We start from the raw sequence: 24,202 nt of genomic DNA, 5'->3' as shown, positions 1-24,202 counted from the left end.
ACAGTTGCTTCCCCACATTTTCACCTTGTGTTGTGATTAATGTAAAAATATGTGCAATATTAACCACGTAACAGTGCAGGATCTGAGTCACTTAATTTCTTCCACTAGAAGGATGGCCCATTCACAGATGTTCCAGTAACCTGATCATCTGTACTGAATCCTTTAGGGTGTAAAGAATGTTATGTTGTTTCTGTTCAATATTTCCTCTTAGGTTGTAATAACTGTTTTGTTCATAAAATTTTGAGAAGTTATTGGGGCTTGTATTATATAGGAACTGAAATCTGCTTCTCAGCAGAATGAGATTAAGTAAAGGCTGGTCACACCTGGAGCTTCTGACATAACTTCTACACATGTACCTTTTAAAACTAATGATTTTCACATCTAAGCTGTGCATAGAAATAGAGATTAAAGATAAGAAAGTAATTACATAATTTATCTGAAGATATATGCATGGCACTTACATAGATGATACTGACATATCCTGCAAAAAGTATTTGGTCCTTTTAAGTCTGCCAAATAAGAATTTTGAAAGAGAACATGGTTTTTAACTTCAACACTAAGATTTCAAAGCAACGAAAATATTCTTAGGTGAGTAAATAAAACGTGCTAAACCCTATAAATAAGATGCTGAAATAACATGTTTTCTAGAAGGCCTGTAACAAGATTTGCACTCCCATTGCTTTCATTAAATATGAAAAAAAAACAGGGACTTGTAAGCAGAAGCCTAAATATAGTTTGAAATTCTGATCTGGCTTTCAAGAATTATATTCAAGGCCATGCAGGAGAATGAACTACTGCTCAATTAGGCAGTATCTACCTCAAGCTTGGAGACTGGGAATAAAGTTCGAATTGCGGAAAAAACATAACACAACGAAATTAAAAGATGCATTTTGGTTAAAAAAAAGTTTGCTCACACGAAGACTTAACTCACTAAGCAGATTAGATTTGAGGTTTGCAATGCAAACAGATACTTCTGTGATTGTAGCGTGCTTATCTTACAGATAGACTTGTCGAAGGAAGTCTGAAGGTTATATTCTCAGATCTTTATTGTAATGTAGTTCCCCCTTGAAGCAATTTTTTTTTGCCTAAATACTAAGCAATGAACAAATGATTAGATTTTGCAGAAACATCATGTTTTCTAAAAATATATTGTTAAACTGACTCATTTTCAATTTATAGACCCATTTCGCTGAAGCTAAATGAAAGGCTCCATTCTTCAGTAAATAAGCCAATAATTCAAATGGTTGCCACAGGGAAACATCTATTCTAATAGTATTTAATGTCTTTAAAATGAATTTGAGCAAATATTCCTTCTAACGACTTCATTCAATATACTTAATTGCTTTTGTTTCTAAATTTTCCCATATTTCTAAAACTTCTCTTCCACGCAGAGAAACCTGTGCGCAGCTGGCTCGGCTGTGCTAGCAGAAAACATTAGCTTGCATTCCCCTTTGCTTGTGTGCCTTCCAGATTCCCCTGTTCTGACCTGAAGTTGCCTAGCGTGCTTCAGCTACGCCTCCTGTCCTACTGTCTCCTAAAATCATGGCAATACTTCCGTGTCTCTGAACCTTGAGTGGCCTTTTGCCAAACTTCCCATAGCTTGGTTGTAGTGCTGCCCCGCCAGTGGTAATGCCGAGGTTCCGTGCTGTGAGAGCCCAGGGATGTAGGATTATCCCCGGCCTTTGTGCGGTGGTTGCATGTGAGGTTGCAGGAAAATCCAGCCTTTTGCTAGACTAATAATTCTCTGAGTTCCCCAGACTTTGTCTTTTTTCAAGGGTTTTAGGGTAGTGCAACCTTATGCCGACCTCTGCTAGGAGCTGTCAAAATGGTACGCGGAGATGTGTTTGTAAGTTATGCTCTCAGTGTCCACATATGCAGTTGCTGTAGGAAACGTGTTTATTTCTCCTTTACTTCTGACGGGCTCTCCTTAGGATGTCCTGCATGGTGCCAGGTTTGCAGGAGGATATTATTCAGGACCAATTCTATCAGCTCTTATCACTAAAAATAATCAACAAGGAGAAGGAAAATGCCACTACTCAGTTCGGAAGCATTGCATTTGGGTGAAACAAACAGGAGCAATTTTTCCATGCATTAGTAGTGTCAGAGTAAGGTTCATTTCTGCAAATATATTGCTGGAAAGGAAGAACAGCCACTACTAGGAAATGGTAACTTTGTGAATAATTGTGGACATCTCTGTAAAAATGGGTAGCATAGAGACAACTGTTGTGAATATTCGCTCAGTCATGAAATAGTAAATATACTCAAATATTATGATATTACAGATTTATAATCTTCAAAGCACATTGCTTTAAAATTTGAACACGCTCTGATGTCAGAAATTGAATACGAGTGGGTATCACCATCAAACGCGTTCCACTGAGAGATGCAAGTCATGTGGTCTAAAGGCACACAAACGAGCCTTCTCTAGTTTTGCAAGCATGCTATTTCTTTATTACTTCCATTCCAAAGGAGATGTGTTTTCTTTCAGCATTACTTGTATTGTCATTTTCTCCTGTTTTTACATTCCTAAATAAAGAGGAAATTGAGGATTTGGGTTCAGGTGGGAGCCCAAGCAAAATGGACAATTACCTTGCAGCGTGCTTGGTGGTCCCTTGCAACAGTGATGTGATAAACAGCAATCGGGATTTTGTCAGGTCTACCTGGGTTTGAAAACGATATTGGATATACCAGCTTCACAGCCCTGGGACTCTTACCCGCAAATGTTTTTGTCTGCCTTTAACAGGACTGCAGATAATTTTTGAGTCTGGGTTCATGCAGAGTTTTATACCACCCCCTTGTAAATCCTTGGTATGTTGTACACAATGTAGTCCAATATTAAAATAAAATAAAATCATATGAATAAGAGATTTTGGATTGTGTATTCCTAATGGAAGCCAGACATTCCTAATTTGTCTGCCACAGCATCGGGCAGTGGTGAGAAGTTAAGTGTCCTCAATTTTCTTTGTTCCAGATTTCCTAAAAGCCTCCAATTTTTCCATGCATATGCTGCTCGTAAAACATACATGTAAAAAGGGTAAACCCATATTATTTCATACCACATTTCATATGAATTCACAATACACAAACATGAAATGTGAATTTGCTCCACTCAAAGATACTTTATCTGGTCACAATTCTTGACGAGAGGAAGATTTTTCAGTATAAAAACTCTGTGAAACCTACGCCTGCATTGTCTGGAGTATCTCACAGTTTGTAGCTAAAAATCACTTCCATCTTTACTTATTGCTAGGGGAATGATATCAAATATATGTTATCTCCTTCTTTTGCCAGGGTTTAAGACAGTTGCTTCAACTCTTAAGGGAGATTGATTTACTTCTTAACAGCTAGACATCGGTCAGAGGGTGGTTCCTTATTGTCCTTGGTTTCTGTTGCTCAGAAATAAATCCTATTCTTCATTTGACAACAGGATAAAGCAGAAGGAAGTTGGAGTTTCGGGAAAGATTTTAATCATATTAATAACAGGCTAAATCCTGCAGTACTTACCAAACCCCTACAGAGACAAAGTTCTCATTTAGCGTTTTTGCCCAAGTGAAAGATTTGCCTCCATTTTCCAGATTCTGATCCAGGTAAAGAATAGACCCTTTCTTCTCCATTAGCATAAAAAAATTATAACTGATTTACAGATAAGCAAGCAAACCCACCCCCGGCCTCCAGAAAGCCCTGCAGATGGAGTGCCTGCTTTTGGAAACAAGGCTGCAAAGTATACTGAAGGAACAAAGTCTGCAATCCTTAAGTCATTCAAATTGCCGGTTTTCTGGCAAAGAATGGAAGTATACTAATTACTGATAAAGAATTACAGCACTTTCTGCAACCTTTGAACAAACAGAGACCCTTCGTCTGTTCAAATGTTCTTATGTGCACTATATTAAAAAAAAAATATATATATATATATATAAATTACCTGCAACTGTGCTCTTGAAAGGCTGGCTTGATGGGATTCCTCCCAAAGAAATTGTAAGAACATTTAGTCCACCGAAGTCTTGTGTGGCATGGAGAATGTCTCGACTATGAGTCTTGTCAACAGACAGGATGGTAGCAGACCCGTTCTTCTCAATGAGTACCGAATGCCACTGACCATCTGCAGTGTACACTTCTGGGATATTTCTTTCCACTTTCCCAGCAATTCCAGCATCAGATATGTAATGCACCTTCCCACCTTTTATCTGATCAGAAGAATACAAAATGCATCATTTTAAAACGATATACACAGGACCACTCCTATACGCAGATAACCAATGTAATGCCTATTCAGTACAGCTACAGTAACACGCAGCTTTGGTTGTAATAAGCCTGGGTGCATTTTTCCCCAAATAATTGTTTTGTGCTAAAAATGCATTAATTATTTAGTACTAAAACTTTGGCTGCCATTAAATAAAACATTGCATCTTTAGCAATCCTTAGAGCTGCCACCCACTCATTCCCTGACTAATCTCATAAGAGGAAAACCTACTGAGAGGCCAGCAATAGGGCATGCACATGACAAAACATTTAACCAATAAAAGAATAATTCTTTCTGCTTCTTCAATGCAAGTGTGGAAAATACTTTGTAGAATAAATAGATGTTGTCCTTGCCGCCCCCAAATGGCATCCAGTTTCCATTATGACACACTAGGCATACACAGGCCTAGCAGGGCTTAAGCAAGGTTCCCAGTTATCTGATTTTTCTGATAATTTGCATTTTGCAGAAATATAGTCATATTTTAGAAACCTTTTAAAAGAGCTGCAAAATTTATTTTTTTGTGTGAATTTTCTAACTCCGCTTACTTGAGCAAACTGCTTTTACATTTGTGAGATGCTCAGAAAAAAAAGGTACTACTAAATTCCAAGAAAAAATTTTTGGCTTTTCCTCTAGGAATGATGCCTCAGGATTCTACTGAATCATGAGATGCAGGATTTCAAATCTCTTACTAGGTCACTATTAAATGATCCCAACATGAGATCAGCACAAATGTTGCATTTAAGATACAGGATTTTTTTTAAAAAAACCCAACATCCAAGCCTGCCAGCTTCTCAGATATTGCATAAAAGTCAGGTATGTCAGCTGACCTCCTAAGGGCATACAGACTTGTGTGCAGCTCATACAGGGTAGTTCTCCAAGTTTCCTTCCACACTCTACACAATTTGGTCATACATGTTCAGACAGATGCCCGTTTTCCCTCCTGTGTTCCTTGCTGCAGCTCAGTCGGTCCGTGCTCTGTAACGCGAGCATGCAGAACGTGCACACGCATAGTCCAGGAAAGGTTGGAGCCCCAGGTTTGCTGAAAACTCACTAAGCCTTGCATGTTTGTTCCAGGAAAAATAATGTTCACCTGGGAAGAACTGTGAGGTGACACACCGGCTACAAGAATGCTGCTCTCGTTTCCAGAAACTGTTAAATCCTCTGGATTTACTTCTTCAGTGATGCAAGCCGAGCACTTTGTTCATACACATCAGCTTTAATATGGCTGTAAGACCACGCTCACGTCTTGGCAGCAGCCTGAACTGCATGTGTCTAACATGTACTCCATTTGGATTGGGAAATACAACGGTTAATATATGCACACACTTCAGACATGAAGTGCAATAATTTGGACTAGTTGAAAATGTGTTGTTTGAGGGACTCTGATAAAGCTGCCCCTGAGAGATAGGATGTTTTTTTTACTGGCAAACACAAGTGGCTTACAGCTAAACTATCACACAGTCCAAAGAAAATCCCACATTTGGAAATGCAGTCACAAAGACTATTGTAACATATTAAAACCCATTTGTTACAATCAAAAATATTTATAAAAAGATTAACTGGACTGAATAAATACATATATTTATGTCTGTAAGCTGTAATTGGTTTGTTAGTCTAATTTTGTCTTTTATGCTCCATGAAAATACTGCCTTCCGTTTTGGTCTTTATGTAAACAAAAAGAAATATACTGTATCAAACAATATCCTCTAAGCTTACGGAAAGGATAAGCACAGAATCATAATTTTTAATTCCATATTAGAGAAGAATTATAGAATTATTTACCTGTCAGCAGCTTCTATTTTCCATACTGATTTACGACTCTAGCTCTATTTCTGTTTCTTTAAAATTGCATATGACTAATGCTAACAGACTCATAAATAATATGCTAGTGGCATTTGGAAAATGAAATTTCCAGAGACAAGACCAGTCCATGACTTCTTCCACCAGGAAAAAATAAGGAGTGATCTTCTCGGTTTCTTGAAGCACAATATATTTCTAAATTTGAAACAAATGCTGATGCTGACAGTATTGAGTAACACCCATTCCTGGGTTTTATTTAAATGGCAAAGCAACTGACAAGTAGAATATAATGAAAAGAACGAACAACTAAAGCAAACATATTCCCAACTACATGGATGATTCAACATTACTAATATTCTGAGTCTCCTTTACTGAGCAAATTGTTTCATATTTGTCTTAAATCTAAGCCCTAGCCTTTATCTTAACAGATTTATAGCCCGTAGGATGAGATATCACTTAAAAGAGTTACATTCTGATTTATTCCTGCAACTCCGTATGTGCATCGAATAACAGAATGGTTTGGGTTGGAAGGGACCTTTAAACATACCTAGTCCACGCTGCCCCCCTGCCATGGGCAGGGACACATTCCACCAGACCAGGTTGCCCCAAGCTCCATCCAACCTGGTCTGGAACATCTACAGGGATGGGGCACCCACAGCTGTGCCCCACCACCCTAACATATGCATATGTTCGTTCGTATAGGTAACATGTAATGCACATTCTCTACCCATACAATTCACAGATCTTAGAGCTACTGTCACGCTAATTTAATCTGACTTTAGGTGAGATTTTCAACTCAACCAAGGCAGGTAATTTCACCTTTAGCCTGCTGTATTTGTCCCATTACTTCTAACTGAACTAGCTGCAATGTGTATTTGTAGGAAAATAAGCCGTTGACAAAGAGCTTTACTAATAAGGAATCCCCTACCCTCTTCTTTTTGGTGGGTCGGGCGTGGGGTGTGCATTTTCCATCTGAATTTAATCTGTTCGGTTTTGTATTTTTCCTGGATTAAGGATCCCTTTATATCATAAAGACCTCTCGCGGGTTCTTTGGGGGAAGTTTACACCCATCATTCAGTGAATCAGCTGCTCACAGTGTCAGTGGGTCTGCTTTATTACCATTTCTCTAATTTTGCCCCAATCCCAGCTACATCAAAACCAGTTAACTACAAAAGGAAAAATGCGGAGGCATGGAAGTAGCCACAGGACTCGGAACTTTTCCCGAGCACAGTTTAATATTGAAAACACATGGCAGGGTTTCTCTGAGTGCTTACTCTTTGGATAACGAACATATTAAGAGACCCCAAAATCAAGTTATAAAATTGTCTGTTTTGAAGACTGACAACAGTTGTAAACCGAAGTCCCTAATGCTCATCTGCACTGGGGGAAGATGCCATGGAGACCTACACATGGGGTGGCTTCACTGACATCTTGGGCCACCGCTGAGGGAAGTGCTGCTTGTGATACCTACTCCAGGTATAAGTGGCAATGCAGAAGCCACATCATACTAACTACAGTTAAATTATTACAGTTTTATTAACTAGCATCATCTGGGAACTTCTTGGCAACAGTCGGCACAGTGATGTTACTCCTTCTCCCTCAAACTTCTGCATCTGTTACTAGGCAAACCTCTGCTCTTTGCCCTTGCACAGCTGGATCTGGGACCTGACACCCTCTGCGTGCTTGTATAACTTCACCGATATTAACAATAACAAGAGTGTTTGCATAAACACACCACTGGTGCTTTCAGCCAGGAAAGGCAACTCTCTCTTTTCTTTTTTTCTTTTTTTTTTTTTTTTTTTTTTTTAATAATGCTTGTAGAGCTGACCTAGCAAATTCTAGTAGGGAGAAAAAGGTAGCATTTGGTTTTTTCTATCCACAACTCAAAATAATGAGATCTTATCTGCTAATACAACCGAGGCAGAAACTTCCTATCAGATGATGTGGTAAAAGCATACACTGGGGAAGTAATGCAGCCTCGCTTCTCAAATGCAGCCGGTGTGTCAGGAAAGCTTTGTACCTCTGATCAGGCAGGTGGAGAATATCCATGGGGCTGAAGCTTAGAAAGTGTGAATTTCTGTATGAGTTTCTTTAAAAGTCAGGGACAAAAAACTTGGAAAGCCTTACAGCACTCAAGGAAACTTGGAGCTTCCACCAACCCAATAAAGGGGCTTGCCAACATCACTGCTGTACTCATTTAGAGTTATGAGTAAATGGACTGAGTCATAGCCAGGAACTGAACCTTCGCTTTCTCTTGAGAAAGGTAACTTCTGCAGCAATAAACTCTTTGGGAAAAAAACAAAACTGTGTGGCATTTGAAGCATTAATTCAGCTATGTATCTCAAAATAATTTGATATTGACATTGGTCTACGGGTAACCTTGTGAATTCAAGTTATCCCTCACTTCCTAGTTTGATAAGCATGAGCCATGCTGGTAGGAATTAATGAAACTTTTTGGCAATTGTTTGTTAGCTTAAGGACGGCCTGAGTTCAAGGCCCAAAAAATCAGAAGATAAAAGGCCAATAATGGAACGATTTGGTCTGTAGAGTGTAACTTTACGTTGATAACAAATATGGCATTGAATACCGCTCTTGCCTTAAAACAGTCACTATTTGGAGTCTAGACAAAACTGATTAGATACAAAACCATCAAGATCTTCTGATACCTTGGCAAATAGCAAGGGAATTGTTGAGAAGACGAATGATACTGGAGCAGTGCCTAGCCCTGGTTAAAGACCTAATATTTTATAAAGGAAACGGCAAGAGTAATGGAAAAATGTGATTTTGATCACTCTGCATAAGGCAGTCCAATCAAATCAAAGCGAGCGTTAGCTGTAACCTTACCTTCACAGTAGTGAAGTTGCTGCTTTCCTGGACGTGAACTAAAATACCGTTCTCGCTTCTCGTCCTGAACTTCACTTCCAAGCGGTCTGCATTCGGGGGGCCGGGGCCAGCACCTCGCCTGCTGTGTCTCATCATGTATTCTCGCTTCTTGTTTGGGTTCATGTGATAGTCAAGTCGTCCTTTGCCTTCTAACGATAAGGCAGTGTCGGCAGTAATATCTGGGACAAGGATGGGGAAGTACTGAGTGCACAGCTCGTTCACAGCTATGGCGATCACCTGCCTAAAACCAACCGTTTTCTTCCAGAGCAGAGATCAAGTTCAGAGCAGGTCGGGGGGGGAAAGCAGGAATGAATGGCGATCTCAGCCCCTCTGTCCTTTGGCTTCAACCAGAATGTGTGTTTGAGAGTGGGAGTGTGCTAGTAATTTACTACTGCTATCAGTCAATAGTAAATTAAAACTCGCCAGGGAACAAGTGAGGGAGTAGAGAAAAAAATTTGGCTCTCAGAACTGTAATTCCTTCCCAGGGATGTTACTGTTTCCATTACTGCAAGCACAGTTTCATGATATATTGAACTGTAAGCTCTTCAGGGCAGAGATAATGACTTTCTACTTGTTACAGCATTAAAAAAAAAGGAATAAAAATGGCAGAGCATTGACTACCAAATGCTGTTAAAATTATGGCTAAATTCTTTTGTAAACTGGTGCAATAGAAACATATAAATCAGCTAAACAATAATGGGACATGTAAGAAAACAAAGCCCCATCATTATAGTACAACTACATGGAAATAAATCACTTTGCTCGCCCTGACAATCTCATATTGATTTACAGAGCTATCCATATGTGAGTTAATAACCCCAGAGTGTAAATGGCTTGTTTTCATTTACATTTACCATATTTTCTTGTGTATAATCTGTCGGTCATTTAGTAAAAAGGCCTACAGTTTCGAGAAGCCATAAGCACATGCATACAATGTTTATGTGAAGGGAAGGCTTTTCCTGTACCCTCCTACCTCCCAGACAAATCCCTCCTACGGGATAGCTGATCATACGTTATTGGGAAGCAGTAGTTTTAAATGAGTGCAAGTTACCTGAAATGTGATATACAGACGAGAAGACATAATCCATGTAACTTGTTACTATTTTTAGCTCACGAAAGGACAACAGTCCATTGTGGACTTTTCCTTCAAAATTATTTAAGAGGTAAGCATGCCACCTGTTTTCATTATTTTATAAAATTCATTCCTCCATGCTCCTGAAAAGGAACTCTTAATGGCATTTCTATAAACCATAGTTAGGTGTACATTAAAAAGGAAGACAGTAAAACCCTCTCCATACATTTTTCACAGTGCTTTCCCGTCAGTCCATCTTTACAGTAACACTGCTGCCATGACCAGTGATCAACGCAGGTGCCACCATGTTGGCAGGGGCTGGTTGTGCAAGCGCCTTCCAGTCTGGGACACCTGAAACAAATCAGCAAATAGATGCTGAATTATATGCACACGAATAAGCGGAGCAAATGTGCTGTGAAGTGTCCCGTGTTGAACAATAGTCCCTTTCTTCCCTCAAGAGATGCAAAAATGGAGAGGGTCTTCTCCATAGACAGCTCGTGTTTCTGAACAGATCCCAATTTTCAGCATCAAGTTATAATAGCCTTACAAAAGAGAAAGGAATTCAGAGCCAATGAAACTCCCATTATCTGTTACACAAGAGAAGACAAAACTCTTTTAGGCGCTTTTTACACTGCAGACCTCCAGAGACTTCATATCACAACGAACAGGGCAAACTTGGGGGCTGAGAGGGGAAGGCTGAGCTAGCAAGTTTGGATGAGTGACTGACATTATTGCTACAACTGTAACTTCAAATACCGAGATGGAAAAAACAATAGAATCAGAAAGTTCATCATTTCTGAAAGACCACTCGGAGAATATGAGGGAAATTCAGTGATACTTGAAAGGCAAAGTGATAGAACAGGCATTGTGGATTAAAAAAAAAAAAAAAAAGAGGGGGAAGTAGAGGGTTAGCAGACAGCACAAGTACAGTCAGACCCAGGTGGAATTTGTAAAGAAACCCAATAACAGGGCTATGCTATTTCAGCTTGCAAAGCAACATTAATAATAATTGGCAATAGAAATATAATGATGTTGCTTTTTCGAAGCCTCTGTAATCTTTTGTGAACCTTTCATCCAAATTCACTTTCTTCCTACATTTTTCACACCTTACAATAAACTCTGCGGTAATTTTTTTAACAAGAAATATCTGACAGTGTCTGAGCAGAATAGCATCTGATTTTTCATGATGGTTTCCTTTACTGTAAACGCAGTCCATTCGATACCATATATAGCAGACGTACTGATCTAAGATTCCTTGAGCTGCCAAAGCCTGGCTGGGCTCCAGGGGACGTCCATTGACTGCAAACTCCATTATACAGCCCACAAAATCATGGCTTTCCACCTGTCCTCTCCTTTGAAGGATGGGCTCTACAGATCTGATGCCACCAACAGTAACTCGATTTGGTTGTACATCAAGAGTCCTATGAAAGAGTCAGAAAAATAATTTATCAGTATCAGACATTAAGACAGCGATGTCAACACTGGAACTGTAACCACGTGCTACAGTCTGTAGCTAAAATGTCTATTCCAAGATTTTTATTTTATATTTAGAAGGGGAGACAGAGAGATCAGTAGCGCTTGAAGTCACAGTTATAATGGGCATGACTCTAAATTCACACTCAGTTATTGCATGTCAAAATTTTTATTCACTTGACTGAGCAGCGTGCTTGAAATCATAACAAATAAGGTCTTCTACTCAATTATCGTTTAAATTGTAGATGATATTTAAATAGCTGGAAGATGGATTCATTACGTTACAAAGATAGAACGTCTTTGCTAGCGGGTAAACCACGTGTGACGGGAAATATGTGATTATTGTAGAGATACTCGCCAAAGTGACTGGGGTTAAAGTTACTGTTATTTCCAAAGAGTATCTAAAAATGCAACAAAAAGGCTTCTGAGTCAGTTATGGTAAACACAAAAAATGAGGGTTTTTTGTCTGTACTGGCCAATGTTTAAGAAATGAAAACGATAAAAGATGCCATCTGGAAATTACTCAAAACAATGTCAAAGTAAGTACTCTTTTTTTTTTTTTTTTAAGAAAGCAGCAATTGGGTGATGTTACTTCTTACAGCTTTACAGGAAATGAGAGGTACAGTTTTAAAAAAGACATAAATACAAGATCTCAAATCATTAGGCAATAAGGCTCATTCCTGTTTACACCACAGTGCAGACTACCCATGGCCATATATTCCTCGTGTGCCACCAGAGCCTAGGGACAGAGATGGAATTGAGAACAGGGATTTCTGAACGAAAACCTTGTCGTGAACAAACTCCATGCAGAAAAGTAGCTTGAGTTAGCAAGTAGCAGTACACGCAGAAAAATTAACTTGCTTCTGCAAAGATGAGAAAAACCATCGCTTGGGGCCTCGCCTTTATATGCCTCTGAAGGAGTGCAGCCAGGCTATCTGTCCCTTGCTTGAGGCTGGCTAAGGGCATCTCATCAACACTGCAACTTTCTCTGGCTTTAGAGGGTGATTGCTTTTTCATTTTACTTTTTGTTTCACTCCAAATAACCCCTCCCAACATGAAGAATTATTTACCAGTCGGTAGAAACAGCAACATTGCTAACAGTGCAGTAGCCTGGCTCCTGGTCCTCAGAGCAGGAATCCACCGTCAGTGATGCTGCCTGCAAAAGCCACATGCACAGATATGTTGAATCTTACAAGGCTGTAGTCTCCAGCCACGTTAAATATTAAACATATTATACCAAGGACTTGGCTAGAACGGAGCACTTGTATATTACTATGTCACTTGGGATCGCAGGGTCCTTCACAGCCACTGATCAACTGCATTCTGCATCAAGACAGCAAAGACCAAGATGTGGATATTAACAGAGACTGAGCTAATTGACTGCTTCATACAGAGAATCAGTTAAACAGAGTTTTCAGATTTGAGTAGGGCTTCTTTTGTGTTTGTTTGCATTACTCCTTGAAACTGCAGTTATTTTGGCTCATACCGTATCTTACTCTTGATCTGAACAGAGAGCTGCTCCCTCTGAGCACAAAGGGCACTCCTTCAGGGGCTTGACCGTGACATTAAACATATTGCTTGAACTTCACAAAAAGCACGTTACAAAAGCTGGGAATACAAACGCTGAGATTACTAGGTAAAAATAATAACCAACTGCTCACTAATACTCAAAGAGTAACCAAGTGGATTTGATTAGGGTAACCCTTAGGCTGATATATGTCATGAGGGATGTTTGCTGGTATGGGTGAAACGTGGATACCTACAGTGGGACCAAGCTGACATTGAGAGAAGTACCAGGCATCACCAGCACTCAGAGCAGTCTTCCTCTCGATTATCTCCAAGCCATCAAGCCCCAGACAATGGGGTTGCCTCATTACCCATCAGTCATTTACACTAAAGGAAATCACGGCACTTTTATTTATAATCTCTCTAAAAGTCTAACCAAAGCTTTCACTAAAATCATGAAATAATTCCTGATGATTATAAAGGGATTTTTTTTTATTTTATTCCTTATTTAGCAAAGAATTCTACCCACAGCAATAGATTAATAACAGATGCACTGGGACAAAAACAACAAAACACCAGCCCTGAAGGTTAGCTATTCCTTAAAACAAATTTTCAGGAAAATGAACCTAATCTCCAAATTGTATGTATCAGCTTCTCATGTTTCAACTGGATGTGTGGTACAGTTTTACAGCAAATTTAAATCAAACGCCACTTTTAAAAATGCCTTGGTTTATATTTTGATTTAGATTACTCTACAGGAGCTGAGCAAACAGCAATAGCTATCAGTACGTCATTACTCTGCAATGGCTTTTTTTCCTGCCTGCAACTAAGTTCACTAACAACGTCCTGTTGAAATCCCTGTAGATTGTCCATGCTATTTCCAAATATATACTGTGAGCTGACACGTTGTATTGACAAAATAAATCCATAGCTCTTAGCCCTAAATCATGCCCTAACAGTACGCCTAAATTGCTCAATTTGCTGTTTTTAATGAAAGCTTATCTTGAATTTCTTTCCATACATAATGAGCAAACTGCTTCTCTCGAGAAACACCAGTCTGCAGTTCCAAAGCAGATTATAGCCCTGCATAAATGAAACAATTCATAGAAAGAATAATAAGCTGGCTGGTCTGTATGCCATCACATGCAAACATATTTTCCTTCAGAATATCAACAACAAAAAAATGAAATGAGTTTTTTGTTCTTAGCTCAATCAGCATAATCTCCCTAACTTACATCGCTATGTGCTGTGAAAGCCAAGCTACAGCCCCAGCTGAAGGGCTAGATATTTGAGAATGTATTTTACTTGGACCAGAGTTCACACAATTTATTTTCTAATGTTAGTCAAATGTTCCTGCTTGTTACTTAAGCATTACTCTATGGTTACCTTGCCGCATTATGAGACTTTCTATCCTGTCACTCTGCAATAGCTCAGGACTGACAACTTAATGATTTTACCAGTTTCCGATAAAATCCCACTGTGCTGTAGGAAATGACAGATTTGGAATCCTGAAGGGGGGCTATTTTATACAGTTCTGGGCACCTGGGAGACATTTTTCCTGCAGCAGAAATATCTAAGACACAGGCGATTCTTTTCACATACTGTGTTTGTAAACAGCTGACATTACTGAGAAGGTTTAAACATTTTTTAAAAATAATAATCACACAGGTATAGGTTGTCTTAGATGTTTGCTGTCCTTCATTGCATTCAATTGCTGAAGTATTCATAACTGAAAACTTCTGTAAAGCGTCTTTTTTTCTGTTATCACTTCTATAGTCCAGCCCTCTGCAATATCCGCAAGTAAAACATTTTCCTGCTCTATTTTTTCTTATGTGTATTTCATTTATTTGTTGCAATTTTTAATGTGTGCTCCTATAGTGATCCATTTACATCTTACTGATGGAAATACCACACTAATTTAGTTGCTAAAATGGGAACCTGGTGCCTTTCAAGATTTAGGTGCCCTTCAGGCTTTAACATTTGGAAGCTGTGATGCAAATTATTAACTATCTGATATTAAGACACAATAAAACAAAGTCATTACTCAACATCACAATTATCCTTCATCTTATTTGTATATGTAACTCCTGCTAACACACACAAATTGGCTTTGCAAATCCAGCTGAAGTCTAAAGCATTCCCCCCCCTGCCTTCAATAAAGGGAGAAATCGGGTGTTGCCCCATGCAACTGAAATGCAGTCCAGGCTCAAGGCTCTCTAAGAGAGAGAAAAAAACCCACCATTAGGAAGTTCAGGAGATAACCCTGGTCCTATAAAGAACTCCTAACAATAAAGTCATAAATCCCTCTGCTGCTCTTGGGACAGCTGTGCCTATGGACATCTCACCCCATAGCTGAAGCTCTTCAGCAGGGTGCTCTGAGCGGAGCAGCTTAAAAACATAAAAAGGGCTGTATGTCAGCAGCACCGCCTTCCGCAGCAGTTTGTGATGGGAAATCTCTACAAGGACTCAGGGGGAGCCACACTGGGTAGAACAGTTTATTCCTTTATTCCCTACCTCACTTCTGGCTTGAAATAGAGAAAACAAATTGTGGAGCCCCAACCATATATAATTCTTATATGACTGTAATTTCAAACATGGGAAGAATATGGGATTCCACGGGTGCTAGCCATTTCTGTCTGAGAAGGGAGCTGTTGGGCAATAGTTACTGATTATGGATGGCAAATAGATTTGATTTCACTTCTAACTCAAACACTGTGGAGTCAAAAAGCTTGGCTTGAACTCAAAGAGCATTTGGTTTATGTTCTGCTCTGGAAATATTATTAAAAAGGGAGAGAAGAGGAATAGAAAACATCTACTGGAAAAAAAATCCAAAACCACAAAGGCAGGAGAGGGGTCAGAGTAGCAGGCATATGGCAATCAGTTGTCCCAGTCCAGTTTTTGGCAGAATTCCTCCCCTCAGATTCTTTCTGGGGGACAAAGAGAAAAGTAGCTCACTCCCTTCTGCCCCAAAAAAACCTTCTCATTGTAGCACCTTTGAACTTTTTACATGTATGCTACAGAGGAAAAACAGGTTACCAGTCTGACAAGGTTGATAAAATCTCTGAACTAGCTCAACAAGGTCAGGGATGTTTGGAATTTCAAGTTTGTCCACTTCTATTTTCCAAATGTTTAGACAAATTATTTTGAGGCTTTTTGTAGCTACCATGGTTAATTAGCCTTCTCTGATATTCATCCCTGTAATCTGCATCAGGTAATTAGCCTCACGTGTAGCAATTTATTTCACTTTTACAGTACAGGGCATTACACGTGGTTTTTAAATTATTATTTATCACCATCATACTAAACAAACCATTATAGGTCTTCGAGTCAGCTGGAGTAAGACAGAAATGCGGGAAGTTTTTTCCAAAGTTGGAGTTTCTGCTAGCAAACACAACGTTACTAATTTTATGTTCCTCTGAGTTCATGTGGAAGCCAAAGTGACTTGGCTGAACTTGTCTTAAATTCTCATTTTAGCACTTCTTACCATTCCAGCCCTCCGGGCAATAACTGTGTGAAATTGTCCATCAGACACCTTCTTAGTTGTGGTAAGCTTGTACGTGCCACTGCCAAGATTGTAGGAGAATCTCAGCCTCTCGTCTACTATTTCCAGGGCCAGAAATTCCGCCCGCTCTCCGGTTTGGTTATCATAGTTATACAACATTAAGGCATTACTTTTTATAGTGGCAAACTTTATATAGATGTAATTATTGTTTGGATCCATACTGGGAAACTCCATATACGACAACTCTTCAAATCCGTAACTGTTCAATTCACAATGATTCCCAAAAACACCTGGAAAATAAAATCCGGTATCAGACAGGTTTTTTCCTCACTCTGCATTCCCCCAGACACGAAGGACTGATGTGCTGCTCTAGATAGGGCCATGACACACAGGCTCTTCAAGAAACCTCGAACGTGTGACTAAAAATATGCAACTTGAACAGAAGAATCCTATTACCCACAGGTGGGTGTTGCAGTATCTATATTTAATCTTAAAAACTGAGTTAAAAACTACAGTTACATCTATTGAAAAACAAAGTACATTTCATTAAGCTCTATGGTTTCTTCAGAAAAAAAAAAAAAAAGTGAGTTTGACAGCTAAGTCAGATATGGTTGTTAGTTATCATCAGGCATTTGTTAATCCAGTTATGGAACTAAATTTGGAACTTGAGCTTATTTTTCTCTTTATAACTGTTATCTGAACAATTTCTCAATCGGTGGTTCATTTTTTTTTATACTTGTGATATAAGCATATGTGTGATTAAAACATTATGCCTTCTCATGTTTTTATTGATCTGAATATTTTGGTGCATTCTACATATTTCTTTTGAGATCTGTCATACAGTTTCCCTTGATATCTCTACTACAGCGACAATGAGAAAAAATTTACATGATTTATGAATGTCAGTTACATTTACAAGGGACCTTGACTGTATAGGAAATGAATAAACTCTGAGGAAATGTAAAACAAAGGAAATAAGAATAAATATGCTTTCCCAGGTTTATTTGGGTTTTGATTAATCTGTTGCATTTATGTTCATGCTTTTCTGCATGAACAGTGACAATTCTGGATTAATATGCATTCAGAACCAATCTTGCTGCAATTACATCATGGTACTTTAAAATGTCTGTGTTGTTTTATGTCTTTATTGGGTTAATTCCACAAACCAGGTTTGGTATAATTAAATTATAATTGTTATTAAACTATCTAGGCAGTGCTACGTGCTTCTCTAATTCTCAGAATAGCACTCTGGCTTTGGAACTCAGGACTTTTTTAACATACAATAAATTGACTGGGCAAGTACTGGTGTGGGATAACAAAGCTGCTTTGATTTGGTCTGGCTCTCCTAATCAAATCTACCAAATAAAAAAAAGCCAATTTCTAATGTTGTGCTCCTCACAGGCAGAAAAATGTGGGTGCTCTCTCATTCACGTTTTACAGATATTTTGACAAATTATGCAAATTTCTCAGAAGGAAACCAATCCTCTTCACTCAGTATCACCCCCAAGTCCCTTTTCCCAATTTAATATTACGACGACATCCTTGCAGTTTGTGAGTGTGTAGGATGCAAGAATACTGATGTCATTTACAATAGCCTTACTCTTATATATATATATATAATATTTATATAATAACAGACTAATAACAAGTGTATTTTATTAGGCAGGAGAGCCAGCACTGCTCAAAGCCCTCAGCGTGCCCTCCCCAGCAGCCACAGTGACCCCCCACTGCTGCCACGTGCTTCCATCTACCACCATGGTGGTGGGAATATCAGCTTCTCCCTCTTACAGCTGGGGAAAAATGGAGAGGACAGGGCCAGGAGATGACTCACACCTGCCCATGGACCAGGATCCATGTACCATAAACCCATATACCTATAAACCCACATATCTATAAACTCATATATCTATAAACCCATCACTTTTATGCAGGTAAAAATGAAGAGCGATTTGAGAAATACTAATAAGGAAAGGGAAGATCAGCAGAGAGGAGAAGCGTACTCACCGAAGGGGCAGTGGCAGTAATACCCCTCCACCCCGCTCTGGCAGGATCCACCGTTGAAACAGGGGTTGCACTCGCAGTAATTCACAGTGGAGTCACATGTTTTCCCTGTGATTCGGGAATAAAAGCAATTTCCAGGTCAGAGTATTCAGGTCAATAGGAAGGGTCAGGCTGGTACGTAGGTAACAAGCTTATGAATCAATGCTCAATGCATAGCTAGGAGGGAGGGTGCCAGGGACCAGCTGTGGCCATTGGATGGAGGGAGCAAACACAGACACGATGCTGGGCTCCCAGCCCTGACACAGGCACAACACACAGCCCAGAGGAATTAACTTCACTTTTCAAGTGTCTGATTGTAATTATCTCATATAGACACTGGTGGTTTGGTTGATACTTTTTTGTTTGTTTGGGTTTTTTTATTAACCGTTATCCATAAAAGAGAGATCATGACATGAAAGGAGATGCTGAACTAGAAGGAAAAAAAAAAATGAATTTTTTTCTCCCTATTGAACGCAACGTACTCATTAGTGTGAAGGAGATACAGGCAGCCCTTGCTGGACCCTGTATGAACATGGCATGCTGAACACAGGCTGCTATTGTACATTATATATGATTTTTCTTATTTTTCTTCATCAATTACAATTACAGTCCTTCCTGACTCAGAAGGACCACAGTCCTCTGGAGCTAAAACAAGTTATCCTGGGTACAGTCCTTTTCTAAGCAGACATTGTCACGTGTGGTAAATATTTATTCTCACTGGAGAATAAATTGAAATCACCTAATTCATTTCAACAAGGAAGGGAACCAAAAGAAAAAAGTGAAGATTTTAACAGATGCTGAATACTGACAAGGGGATTCTTTGTTCAAAACTAAAATTTTCTCTGTATGGAAAGATTAACTACAAAAGTATTGGTCTTCACTTCAAAGTTCTTCATTGCTTAGCTTTTACCCAGTTAGCAACACTTCCACTCCTGGTACCTGCCCTCCTCCTGCCAGCAGTGCCAGCCTTCGCTGCCTGCTCAGCAAAAACTTGAAAGTGTCATCATGTGTGTCCCTCATGTTTCTCTGCAAAAACTGGTCAAATCAGCCACGCTCTTCCAGACTCCTCCTCGAACTTCACGTAGGCCAGGATATATACACACAGAAAAGCCTAAGACTGCCTTAATGCTTCTTATCGCAGTGATAATTAATTATTTTATTCCTCACATCATATATCTTAATACGTTAATAAATACAATATACGTTATAAGTTAAAAGTACAACATGAGCTTGCATAGAGTGTGTCCATTCTTACACGTCACACGCATCTTACAATTCGTATACCTCACATGACAGCACTGCACAATATGCAGTCCTTAGGGACTGCTGGTCCCTAAAACTGCAGAAAATTAGGACTGTGCTATATTAACTGCTTGCTTTTTCAGAATTTCACAACTTCAGTCACCTAACTAAGAAAACCTCTTCACACACACACACACACCCCCTTCCCCCCAACTTTTCTGTTTATCCTAAAGAAGTCTGGGGGCCGTTCTTCCGTGTGAGCAGCAGCCCTCCATGTGTGACTGCGAGTAGGATGGAAACCAAGCGCTGGAGGATTCCTGTGGTTAATATGTAACTTGTAGATTCACCATAAATCCAGGAAACATTTCCAGTGTCTGAATCTAATTATGCTTTGGGGGTATGTATTTGTATTTTATTCTCTAATGGGCATGACTGGAGGATGAGCTAATTTTTTATGTTAGATTTTGTTGTTTTCTTTTAAAATTGTGGTACATAGTACAGATCTTTGACTTACTGAGCAGAACATGTAGCAGGAATGAGGCAGAGATGCTTAAAATAGCTCAGTGATGTTTCTTGGTTTTCACAAAAATCAAGCGTAGCTAATAAGACTTTTATTTTTGCAATTCAGTCTAAATTATTTTTCTCAGCTAACATTTAATCTGGCTTATTTGCCAAGTCAGCAACAGAATATGGATATTTATTTTAGCTGCACATATTTTACCCAGTAATACAAACATCTCTGTATTTAACAATTATTCAAACAATTGATGAAACTGATTACAAGGTGTGTTTAGAATCACAGAATGGGGTGGGTCGGAAGGGACCTTTAAAGGCCATCTAGTCCAGCCCCCCTGCAGTGAGCAGGGACATCTTCAACTACATCAGGTTGCTCAGCACCCCGTCCAACCTGACCTTGAATGTTCCCAGGGATGGGGCATCTGCCACCTCTCTGGGCAACCTCTGTCAGTGCTTCACTGCCCTCATAATGAAAAACACGTTCCTTACATCTAGTCTAAACGTACCCTCTTCTAGTTTAAAACCATTCATCCTTGGCCTATGGCAACAGACCCTGTTTGCAATTATTCCGACTGTTTTGATGCAACAGAAGTTGAAGACTCTGATTTAAAAATTCATCAGAGCTATTAAAACTTCTGTTTATGTCAAATGAAGAAATGTTGGCTGTTCTTTGCCGTTCACTGGAGTGCTAAAGACCTGGGAAAAAATATATTTATCTACATTTGGAATAATAATACAACAAAAGATTGCAGCTTATTTTTCCTCTTCAAATGCATCTTAAGCATGCATATCCTAGAAAGCAAGAGTCCTTCAGCCAGATACCAGCAGGACAAAAGCATAACTTGGGAATACTGTTCTAGTTGTTCTGTATACAAATTTAAAATAAATCACTTTGATAAAGCAAGATAATTTAAAAAAACTGGTAAACATACGATGAAAGTTATAAACTAGAAACCGATAAATAAAGAAGTAGATAAACAGTATAATGTAATGTCATGTAACTACCAAAAGAACAGAAACTTATTTTTATTTAGTATATAACTCACTTTTAATTAAAAAATAAATAATTCTGGTATGGACCACCTAAAACTCTTAAAGAAATCCATCTTTCGTTCCTGCTTTAAGATAATTTTTAGTTATACTACTTCCTTCTTCTAAAAGATTCCAACCCTCCTGAACTTCTTCTCCTATGTGTATCCCTCCAGGCAATCTTACCTACCAATTATCTTACATCATCTTCTTCTGAAGAGAGTTGCTCCTACAAAGCCTCATTCCCTCTTTTCTGCAGAATCCTGAACTTCATCAATTAATCCAAATTTCCTGCTACCTTCAGATCTTTGGTCAGTCCCTCCTTAGACTCCTCCGAGATGGAAACTCGTGCACTCCTCGTCCATCCTCTAAGGAAAGGTCTCCATGTTCCCAGCTATTGGCAGCCTGCATTGGTTACTCTGCTGAGATCCAGTGAGTTTCTATCAGCACCCGGTTTTCAGAGTTGACAGACAACTCCACACTGGTGGGGTGTTCAAACTGCACATTTCTTACTCTTCCCTTTTCATCCAAACCACGTTCCTCCTGTGCTGCTACTTCCCCCTCTATCAGCATTGCTCAGACTTGATCTCCATAAGTGGATCTTCCTAGACCTCTTAACAAGGATATATACTCCAGAAATAATGGAAAAAGTTAGGCTGGAGGGACCCTGGAAGTCATGATGCCCACCTCCCATTCAAACAAGGCAACCTTCAAAGTCGGATCAGGTTGCTCAGGGCTTTACCCAGCAGGGCTTTTCTCTGCTCTCTCTTTTCTTGACTGTGGGGATTCCTCCAGGTAAGTTGCTGTGATACCAGTTACATTGTACTTGGGCCTGCACTTTATACTAAACTTTGACTTTTTTCTTTTAACACCTTAATCTTCTAGCAAGTAGAGCCATCCAAGGTGGCAGCAGGTTGTCCTACCACTTTCAGTTATCTCCCTTGCAGCATGCTCATGCTAGCTTTCCAGTACCTTAATAAAAGAGCGTGTTCACTCTTTTATTGTAAATAAAAGTGTGTATTGTAAATAAAAATGTAAAAGAGTGACATCCAGCCTGATGTCCTACCAATTTCATGGGTTACAGACACAGTAAGGTGTGTCACTAAAGATTTAGATTTGGAATAACAAAACATAGCTTGCAAGCCCATTGTTTTTGCTGTTCTGCCTAAGATACAATGCTTGTATTTAGATACTAGTTTTTGTTGAGAGATTAAAAAGAAACAAACCAAAAACACAACCACAACCCCCCAAAAAAGGAGTTTTTGAGAGGGCTGTTTTTCTTGAGCAGAGAATTTACACAAGTACTAGGTATTTTGAAATTCTCTCTTGCACAGATAAAACAAATCGTTCAAGGAACCTTACTAGATTGAAGAGGGTGAGAAACTGCCACTATGCATAAAAGCATCCTCATCTGAACCCAAGTCCTCAGTTTTATGCTTTCCAGAAAGATAATGCCAATTATCTTAACCTTACAAAACGAGAGCAGTTGTGGTTTCCCAAGGTCACTTTCTCCTACAGCCTGCTGATTTAAGCTTTACAACACAAATTTAAGAGTAATGTTCTGTTGAGTTTATAGATGTCTTCTGAGCTGAAATATTGAAAGATCCGGGGTATTAATTTTTGTGTCAGAAAGATCTGTTTCTGAAGACCTTGAAAATTAGGGTAACACTCAATAATTGATAACAGACAACATTCAGCATTTATCATTCATCACCTCAAGCTGATGATATCACATGCAGGGGCTTCTGCAAAAATCTAACTTCCTGCGATTATTTTTTTTTTTTTAATTGAAAAATATAACAGGAACAGATACCAGCTGAATGCTCTCAGGTTAGATTTCAACTGATTTGAGAGTTTCAGTTTTTGTGGTTCTCTGTGTCCATCTTTTAAAGTGGTCATTCTAATATTTTAATCTTGCAATTGAAACAATTTCACAAACCGACATTCCTTCATCTCAATGAGTCCTGGAAAACAGGAAATGAAGGGTTCAAAGGAAGGGCAGAGAACTACTGTAAATCACAAAGTGTATTCCCTCCAGAAAGTGATTATTTTAAAAACAAACCTGATCATCATTAAGAGATGTAATTATAACAGATTGTTTAAACCCTAATGATGTTGCTCTGAGGTAATCAGTCTTTATAATCCTATTCAGTGAAAAGAACTGTATTACCTTTGCAGCATGATGAAGTGAAACGCAGCTGACAAAACATAATAAATCAAGGAAAAGTAAGACTCTCAGTTTTCAGGTAGGCCATTATAAAGGTCTACAGCTCAGGTACCCTAATTTACAGTGAACAGAGAGTCTGTCTCAGAAAATACTTTTTTTTACTTTTATGCAGTACCATGTAAATATTTTTTTACCAAGCATGCAAATTCAATTATAAGACTATACTTTCATTCCAAGAGAAGCAGTAAAGCTATGCATATGGTAAACTGAATTAGAAAGCCACTATTTCAGATTATTTTTTTCTTTTTTGCTGAGGCACTTAAGGTTTCTATTTGTAAAGAAACAGTTTCAAGATTTATTTTTACATTCATCATGGCTATCTTTTATCATATACGAATCAGGATTAAATGCCCAAGCAGCTGTGTTCTCCTTCTGTTGACAGTATAATAATGCCATAATAGTCTCTATGTCAAGCATTCTCAGTTTGTATTCTGACATTTGTTTGCAGAACCTATTGAAGATTAAATTTGCAGAATTTCAACTATGCTTTTGCAGACATAAAATGTCTAAATATACTGAATATTAACTGTGATCTTATCTAACCAGCTCTGCTGATATTAAACTCTGAAGAGATTATGGGTTTTAATTACATATTTTAGTGCCATATTTTTTCTGTCTCTATCAATTAATCTCCAGCCATTTAAATAATTTTTGATTCTGCAACTAATCGAA

The 24,202-nt window shown here is 38.8% G+C and overlaps 1 protein-coding gene across 1 annotated transcript in view; it reads right to left on the bottom strand.

The window, feature by feature from the left end:
• The window catches only part of FAT4 (FAT atypical cadherin 4), a 150,858-nt gene that overhangs the window by 3,815 nt on the left and 122,841 nt on the right, over positions 1-24,202 (bottom strand). Inside the window, exons 10-16 of the mRNA XM_040612771.1 lie at positions 18,481-18,585; positions 16,459-16,766; positions 12,539-12,624; positions 11,237-11,416; positions 10,222-10,346; positions 8,885-9,102; positions 3,923-4,184 (exon numbers count right to left, since the gene is read on the bottom strand). Coding sequence (XP_040468705.1) covers positions 3,923-4,184; positions 8,885-9,102; positions 10,222-10,346; positions 11,237-11,416; positions 12,539-12,624; positions 16,459-16,766; positions 18,481-18,585 — 1,284 coding nt within the window. The remainder of the gene's footprint in view (positions 1-3,922; positions 4,185-8,884; positions 9,103-10,221; positions 10,347-11,236; positions 11,417-12,538; positions 12,625-16,458; positions 16,767-18,480; positions 18,586-24,202) is intronic.

The sequence above is a fragment of the Falco naumanni genome, chromosome 1 (assembly GCF_017639655.2).
Source record: "Falco naumanni isolate bFalNau1 chromosome 1, bFalNau1.pat, whole genome shotgun sequence".
In the NCBI taxonomy this organism is placed as follows: domain Eukaryota; kingdom Metazoa; phylum Chordata; class Aves; order Falconiformes; family Falconidae; genus Falco; species Falco naumanni.
Note: the sequence above shows the minus strand (reverse complement) of the source record. Positions and strands in the feature narration are given on the sequence as shown.